The sequence below is a fragment of the Delphinapterus leucas genome, chromosome 1 (genome assembly GCF_059928025.1).
Source record: "Delphinapterus leucas isolate spDelLeu-1000000601 "Yukka" chromosome 1, BTC_Dleu_Yukka2, whole genome shotgun sequence".
NCBI lineage: Eukaryota > Metazoa > Chordata > Mammalia > Artiodactyla > Monodontidae > Delphinapterus > Delphinapterus leucas.
In genome coordinates, this window is record NC_143129.1 from 105,564,264 (window position 1) to 105,573,367 (window position 9,104).

General features: G+C 38.9%; 1 protein-coding gene across 2 annotated transcripts in view; it reads right to left on the reverse strand.

The window, feature by feature from the left end:
- Positions 1-8,864, reverse strand: part of PTBP2 (polypyrimidine tract binding protein 2) — an 80,511-nt gene extending 71,647 nt beyond the window's left edge. The window contains exons 1-2 of one of the 2 annotated variants that reach the window (XM_022553413.3): positions 8,278-8,864; positions 6,576-6,606 (exon numbers count right to left, since the gene is read on the reverse strand). In XM_022553413.3, the coding sequence (XP_022409121.1) occupies positions 6,576-6,606; positions 8,278-8,285 (39 nt within the window). In that variant the 5' untranslated portion in view covers positions 8,286-8,864. Of the gene's footprint in view, positions 1-6,575; positions 6,607-7,345; positions 7,684-8,277 lie in introns of those variants that run through there. The other variant, XM_089919157.1, reaches the window with a different exon arrangement.
- Positions 8,865-9,104: the final 240 nt, after the last annotated feature.

The window sequence follows — 9,104 nt, forward strand, 5'->3', positions numbered from 1 at the left end:
ATTGAAATAGATCACATATACAAAGAGGCAGTTCACAGAAATAGAAAGTCAAATTTTGAAAATCTCACCCATTTCAAATTACAAAACTTTTTTTTTTACCGTGAAATTAGCTAGTATTCTAAATTTTTATTAAAACCCACGATTGGTAAGGGTGTCGAAGAACAGGCACTCCCATACACAACTGTAGAAAACAAATGAGTAAGGAAACTTGTGGTATTGTGGTTTTAACAAACTTTTTAACTGTAAATTTCATTTGACACTGCATTTTTACTTCTATTTTTAGTATGCTTCTATTTTTAACTGCAAAGGGAATCAAACCAAAATGTTCATCAATGTGGATCTAAATTTTGGTATGTCAAGCAACTACACTGTGGTGCATCCACAGAACAAAGAATAAGATAAATCTATTACTGCAGAAATATTACATAATTTTTTTTTAAAGTGAACTTCTAATTTTGGCCAAGAAGGTATAACATGAGCCACTTTGCCCAACTGAGAAAAAAAATAAAAGAAAAAGAAAATCACACATAATATATAGAACGATGTTCTTCAAGACCACTGGACATCAGACAATGATGAACAATGATCCCCCAGAGTCAGAAAACAACCATGGGGTAAGGCCATCATCGTCCCAGCTTACTCACTTGAGAAAAAGTCCAGGTCAAGGCACAGCTCAGATAAGGAAACCAGGTCGAACCTGGAAAACTCCCTGACAGTTAAGAAAGAGGCAAGAATCCAAGGGGACCAAAGCAACTAGAGTTTGTATGGCAGAGTTCCAAAGACAGCTGCACGGAGAGAACTCTGGAAATCTGCAGAGAATCCTCCCGAAGTATCCAATGCATGTGCATAACTATGTTAAGGGTAAAGTAGAAGGTTGTCTTGTTTAAATCTTTTAAAAAGATAAATGGCTGTTTAAACAAATAAAAAGAATGCCTTATAGAATTTATAACACGTAGAAGTAAAATGTTATAATAATAGTACAGAGGCCAAAGGGGGAGAAGTATTCTAATATTCACATAGTATATGTAAAGTAGCATAAATACTACTTGAGTTAAGACTGTGATAAATTAAAGATGTATGCTATAAATCCTAAAACAGCTATCAACATAACAAAACAGCTATAAGCTAATCAGCTAAAGAGATTAAAATGGAATTAAAAAATTTACTCAATCCAAAAGAAAGCAGGAAAAAAAAAAGGGAATGAAGAACATAAGAGACAAAACAACAAAGTGGTACTTTTAAAACTAACCATATTAATATAACAATATTGAATGTGAAGGGTCTCAACAACCAAAAGAGGGTGTAAGATAGGATTTAAAAATCAAGTCTCTATTTTATGCTGTCTACAGGAAATACACTTTAAAATCTAAGGATACAAATAGTCTGAAAGTAAGATAATGGAAAAAGATATACCATGTAAACTGTATTCAAAAGAAAGCCAAGATGGCTGTATTAATATCAGAAAAAGTAAAGCAAAGAAATTTAAAAAAAAGCAAAGAAATTTTTAAAAATTTTAAAGCAAAATAGATTACCAGGGATAAAAAAGGTCACTGCATAATAATAAAGGGGTCAATGAATCAAGAGGACATAGTAATCCTGAACGTTTAGGTACTAATTATAACTTCAAAAACATAAAGCAAAAACTGGTAGAACTGCAAGGAAAAACAAACGAATGCACAATATAGGAGATTTCAATATTGTTTTCTCAATAAGTGACAGAACAATAAAAAATCAGGAAAGGCAGATCACTTGAGCAACACTACCAATAAACATGACCTAATTGACATGCATAGAACACAACAATAACAGAATGCACATCCCTATCAAATGCACTTAAAACAGGATATATATTTGAACCATAAAACAATAAAATAATTACAAAGATTCAAGTCTTACAAAATGTTCTCTAAGCACAATGGAATTAAATTAGAAATAAATAACAGAAATATACATGGAAAATTCCAAATACTTGGAAATCAAATAACATACTTCTCAATAATCCATGGGTCAAAGAAATAAAAAAGCATATTGGAATGTATTTTGAACTGAATGAAAAGAAGTATAAATGTCAAAATTTGAGGGATGCCATGAAAGCAACACTTGTATGAAATACATGGCATTAAACCTCTCTATATTAGAAAAGATATGTCAACTACATCAGCTTCAATGTTAACTAAGAAGAGAGCAAACTAAATACAAAGCAGAAAAACATTAAAACAGAAGAAATCAATAAAATGGGAAAGAGAAAACTCCATGAAACCAAAGGCTGATTTCTGTTTTATATTAATGAAATCAATAAATAAACCTTTAGCCAGACTGATAGGGAAAAGACACTATCAATACCAGGAACGAGAGAAGCAACATCACTATAGATTCTACAGATAATAAAAATATAAAAATGTAATACAACAAACAACCCTATGCAAATAAGTTCAGCAACTTTGATGAAACAGACTAATTCTATGAAAACAAAATTACCAAAGCTCACTCCAGAATAATGTGAATAGTCCTATATCTATTCAATAAATTGAATGTGGTTTAAAACCTTCCCACAAAGAAAACACCAGGCCCACACAGCTTCACTAGTGAACTGTACCAAACTTTTAAGAAAAAAATATCATTTAAGGTATTTACCCTAATATCAGGAAAAAAGTAAGAAGGTCTGCTCTCATCATTTAAATATTGTACTAGATGCCACAGGCAAGAAAAACAAAAGGCATCCAGATAATAAATATGATGAACAGTGTATATATAAAATCTGACGGCATCTACCAAATAGCTGTTCGATCTAATAAATGAGTTTGGCAAAGGTGCTGAATACAAGAGCAATGGGCATAAATAATCTGTATTTCTATATATTAATAACAAATACACATTTGATTTTTTTTTCTTTTTTTTGCAGTACGCGGGCCTCTCACTGCTGTGGCCTCTCCCGCTGCGGAGCACAGGTTCCAGACGCGCAGGCTCAGCGGCCATGGCTCACAGACCATGGCTCACAGACCCAGCCGCTCCACGGCATGTGGGATCTTCCCAGACCAGGACACGAACCCATGTCCCCTGCATCGGCAGGCAGACTCTCAACCACTGCGCCACCAGGGAAGCCCTGATTTTTTAAATTACTTTAAAATATCACCAAAAAACACAAAATAAGGATAAATCTGACCAAAAAAATACAAAATCTATACAGTGAAAACTAAAACAATGCTGAAAGAAATGAAAGACCTAAGTAAATGGAAAGATAAATTGTGTTCATGGATGAGAAAACTCAACATTAAGATGTTAATTTTCCCCAAATTGCTCTACTGATTCAAGTTAATTTCAATTAAATCCCAGCAGGCCTTTTTGTAGAAACTGACTCACAGGAAAATGTGAAGGACCCAGAAGAGCCAAAACAACTTTGAAAAAGAACAAAGTTCTACTTGATTTCAAGATTTAATATAAAACTACAGTAATTAAGACAGTACGCTTTTGGCTACTAGGTAGACAAAAATGGGTCAATGGACGAGAATACAGTACAGAAACAGAATCATACGTACATACATAATTGATTTTTGATACAGGTGCAAAGCCAGTTCAATGAAAAAAATAGTCTTTTCAATGAGTGTTGCTAGAAAAAGTGAATGTCCATATGGAAACCCAAAAAACCTTGATTCATACATTGCACCATATTAAAAAAATTAATTCAAAAAGACTTAAATGCAAAACTAAAAACTGTAAAACTTCTATTAGAAAACAGAGAAGAAAATCATTGTGACCTTGGGTTACACAAAGATGGCTTATATATGACCAAAAGCATGAGCCACACCAAACCAAAAAAAAATACACACCACAGAGCACCTGGTAAACTGAAATTCATCGGAATTAAAAACTGCTGCACTACTGCTCTTCAAAACACTGTGAAGAGAATGAAAACACAAGTGGCAGAAAATATTTTAAACCATATATCTGATAAAGAACTTGTAACCAGAAATGTAGACGTCTCAAAACTCAAAGAAATAAATCAATTTAAAAAGTGGACAAGAAATTTAAAAAGACACTGTACCAAAGATGATACACAGCTTGAAAACAGCCCATGAAAATGTTCAGCACCAAAGACATTAGAGAAATGCAAATGAAAACTACAAAGACATTACGACTTCACATCCACTAGAATCTCTATAATCAAAAAAAACCAGACAACAGGCACTGGAGAGGATGTAGATGGACTGGAAATCTCATACCCTGCTGGTGGCAATGTAAAATAGTATAACCACTTTAGAAAATAGTTTGCAGTTTCTTAAAAAGTTAAACATATGCCTAACCATATGGTCTAGCCATTCCAATCATAGGTGTTTCCCCAAGAGAAATGAAAGCTTACATTCACAAAAAGACCTGCACAGGAATGTTCACAGAAGCTTTACTTATTATAGCCCAAAACTGGAAACAATCCAAATGTCCATCAAGAGTTGAGTGGATCAACAAATTGCTGTATATCCATACAATGCAATACTACAAAGCAATAAAAAGAAATGAACTACTGATACACAATATGGGTGAAATCCCAAAATAAATATGCTGAGTGGAATAATCCAGGCAAAAAGAAGGTACATACTGTATGACTATTTGTTTAAAATTCTAAAAATTGCAAACTCATCTATAGTGACAGAAAGCAGATCAGTGGTTGCTTGGGGAAAGAAAGGCAGATGGGAGAGATTACAAAAGGGCAAAATGATACTTCTGGGGTTCATTATCTTGATTGTGGTGATAGTTTCATAAGGGTATACATGTCAAAACACTAGTATACCTTAAATATATGCAGTTTATGTCAAATTGTATCTCAATAAAGCTTTTTTTAACAACAAGATATGGACCAGTACACACGGCATGAATCCATGTGTTGCTAAACAAGGATGTTTACATGTGTGCTAATATATAAACTAATAATTTCAGGAAAAAATGCACCAAAAATAATGTTAACATAATTATCTACACCTAAGAAACAGGACTGGATATCAGGGAGAAATACTTTTCACTTAAAATTTTTTTTTAACCATGCACATTTTTTTTTAATTTCATAAAAGCTTAATTACTTGTACCTAAGTCTGACGCCAAAGCAAAAATTCTTAACCATTATCCTAGAAAATTATTTAAAACATAACTTTAGTTATCAAAACTTTTATATTAAACACTGGACAAAAAAATTGGCTAGCAATTACTTTTATATCATTTTCTAATGTTTTCTCTTCAAATTACTAATACAGAAAACTGCCAATAAACCAAATATGTACATCCTCTTCCAGGCATCCTCATTTCTCTCTGCTTGTTCAGGGTCCTATGAGTTCCTTTTCTCCTCATCCAGTAACAGCTGACAACTCAGACTTGAATCATTTATTCTTTTAAAAAATTCACTTCCAGAGGCTGTTTGGATGGTAACTATAATATCTACATCTTGCACTCTCAACTTAGAAAACAGCATTGCCAAATAAAAATAAATACACCTTCCCACAAAGAGCTCATCATTTCTCCCCCAATCTACATAATATGAACTTGACAAGCCTAAATATTAAAGCATGGACAAGTACTTAGTTTACTAGATACAGAGGACAGAAAATAAACAAAACGCAAAATATCTCCAAAAGCGTTCTGAATAATATCACACTGTTATGGATGAAATTTTAAGAATTCCAAAAATTATTTGGAACAATCAGCATAACGGGACTAAGCACACAGCCTCTCAAGACTACTCACACTTGAAGGGGGGAAATGTCACTGCATCCAATGTCATTGCATCCAACAAGTATCTTAGTACTAGGCTTGGAAGATGGTGTCAGGCTTGGAAAATTGAAGATTTAAGACAAGAACCATGCCCTAAGAGGGCAGAAAGGCTTACAAACAAAATTTATAATAAATCACGATGTTAAAATATGCAAGGATTCAAGAAAATGAAACGCCTAAGCACTAGAACTAAGGTTTAAAGTATGAGTAGTTTTCCTGGTCATAGTGAGTGAGGAAAGATTCCAAACAATCTCTACCATAAGGCCTATCTTTCTTTAACAGACACACAAACCAGCTTTATAACTTCTGACTCAAATTTGAAGCTAACTGCCTAAACAAGTTTCTTTTCTCTTTAAAGATCAGAGCAACTGATTTCTAATGAGGCTTATTATTGGTGAAAATATTTTAGTCTTCGTAAGACAAAAGCAGAGCTAAAAAAATCTTAGATTACTAAAATTATATGATTTAGGTCAAATCACTTATCCATTTAAAACCATCATATCCTCTCAGAAAATTGGGTTATTTTCTATTCACAAGAAGCCATATCTGAAAGCTTTTTAAATTCCTTGAACACCATTCATAACTATTTTAAAATGTTATTCTCACAGACTGCCTTTCTAAAAAAATTTATGGTTGTTGTCTATTTAGATTACAACTATTTATATAAACCAACTTTAAAAATTGAACAAAACACTTTACACTTGAATTTTGTAAGCTGTATTACAGTTTTCAAAAGCCAACAGAAAGTTTCCACTAATGATGATAATATACTCAGTTGACTGAGGAATCCAGTTTTCATTAGTTTTAAACTTTTTTCCTACCTTCACGCCAACTGCAACTTCAGTGACAATTCTGTAATGAAAAAAAACAAGTTTCAACCTCTTGTTCTTCAAATGGTCATTGTTTGAAACTTTTTAGGGTAGTTCATCATTCATGAATTTTCCACTCACAACGCAGACAGAAAACAAAGATGGTCAGTGGCACATAATCAACTTGGCTTTCTAGAAATGACTTTCAAAGGTGTGATGAAACTCACCACACTTTTGGTATTTTTTAACACTTCAAATAGCAAACTGAACAAGCCCCCAAAGCCTATAATACCCCTTTACCCTTTGATTTAAAACTTAACTCTTTAGTAATCTTGATAGAAACAGGAAACATGAATTCCAGGGCAAGTTTTGCCATCTATTTCCATATTGATCTGGGGGAAAGAGTGAACTTCTCTGGATTTGTTTCATCTGGAAAATAATCTCCAGAGAACCTCTAGGAAGATTCAAATTTTGTTAATCTGTTAACTTTTATGTGACCTGCACTTAGTTTCTTCACAAAATACCGAACTCCAGATGATTAAAATAAACTCACATTTTACTTCTGACCCTTCAAATACTGTCAATGATTCCAATAAACGTATTTTTTAAGTGATACTCTTTTCCTATGCCCCCAAACGGGATGAATACGGCTATTTTTTCACCCTAAAGGGTGCCTCCTTTCTAACAATGAGTTAAATTATTAAAGAGTCTTTTCAGATGGGGAGCGTTAAGTACCAGGGAGAGACCCTGGTCCGTAACATTTTCCGAAGCCCTTGCCTCACCTCACTTAGCACTACCGCCAGCCTCAAAGATGCAGCACGGCTCTGGCTTTTTGGAGTTGTTTTTGTTTTTCCAGAAACTGGTCAAAGTAGCTGAAAAGATGGCCCTGTGTTGACTATCTACTCTTGTTTCTGCCATGGCTCTTGGCCTTTGCCCATGTGACTGATGTCGACCACAAACACTTCGTTTTTGAGATGATTTAATTGCTGGGCCCTTCTGCCAAGCTTGGAACGATCTTAGGCCACACAAAAAGGCGTTTTTTTCAGCCTCCCGCCCCCACTAGCGGACTCCAGTGAAAACAAAGGAGTGTGACATCTGCCCTCCCCCTTCCTCCCGCCACCGCACGCCTCCCCGCCCCCCCCTTCCCCCGCGGCTCCCACTCAGCCTTCCCGGGAGCTCCCGCCACCGGCATCTCCCCCAGCCGGGGCGGGGCGGGCCGGGCGAAACCGGGGAGGCTTGGGACGGCTTGGGGGGGCCTAGGTGGGGGCGGCCTCTCTCTCCGCAGGGAGACTCCCACGCAGGCCTCGCTCTCCGGCCGCTACACCCGCTCCCAGCCGCGCCGCTCGCCCGCGGTCCGGGTCCCAGTTTACGGATCGAAATGGCTCCTAGAGGGGGCAGGGCCGGGCGAGACGTCCTGGGACCCCCCAGAGCCCATCCCCCGCTGCCCCGCCGGGACCCGCTGTCTCCCCGGGGTCGTCGTCCCGCCGTCTCCCCAACGCCTGTCGAGTCCACAAGCCCGCTTTCTTCCCGTTTTCTCGACCAGAGCCCGCCAGGGGGAAGCCCAAGGAGGGGTGTGTGCGATGGGGCGGGGGTTGGGTAACTGCAGCCCAGCCCTGGGGAGGGACCGCCGGGGGGTTTCGGCCCGACCCTGGACCAGGCCGAAGGCGGGCCCCACTCCCCTCTCGCACACCTCCTCGCCGGCCTCGTTACCTACCCGTCCATTGCCGAACCGGACAAAGCTTCGCTCACAAGAACCGAGCCACGCAGCCGGCGAGACACACAAGCGGAGAGAAAATGGCGGCCAGGTCCCGACGGAAATTGCCGAAGGTGCTGGAGCGCACGGGGCAGCGCGCGGCAGCGGCGGCGGCGGAAAGAGCCGAGCGCGCCGGCGCCCGGCTGCGGGCGGCGAGCGGCGGGGCGCGGGGACGAGGGGGAGTGGGCGCAGCCGCCGTCGCCTCCTACGCGCCGACGCGCGCGTGAGGCCCTCCGCCCTCCGCTCTCAGTGCTGTGGGCCGGGGCCTGCTGCTGTGCAGCGTGGCGTGCTCCGTTTCTTTTGTACGTTCCTCTCCGAAGTCCCTGTTGCCCTCCTAGGGCGCTGTGGGTGCGACACCGCCCAACCCTCCACACCCACTGCTTTAGACCTCAGGAGCCTGGTCACTGGACCGCAGGACTCCCCCCAGGCAGCCTCCACTTTTCCCTCCAAATCAGGCTCCAAGTTGGCTCCCCCCTCGACCTAGGCGGGCCAAGGAAAAACTATTTTATAGCTTTTTTTTCTATGCCATCTTTTATTTGCAGACCTCTCCATCCTCTTAAAAAACAAACAACACTTTACCCCGTTAACCAAGACCACTGCTTAGTAAAAACAGTATTTCCAAAGCAAGTACACATCATCAGATTGAAACATACGCTTTTGCTTCCAGACACTTGAAGTTCCAAGTGGAGAAGGATGTGATTCTCACCTCACTCAGTTGATGATTAGTGGGGACCCCTAGGAAATATTCACAATACCTGGATGGAAAAGAACACAGGTTGAGCGATGTA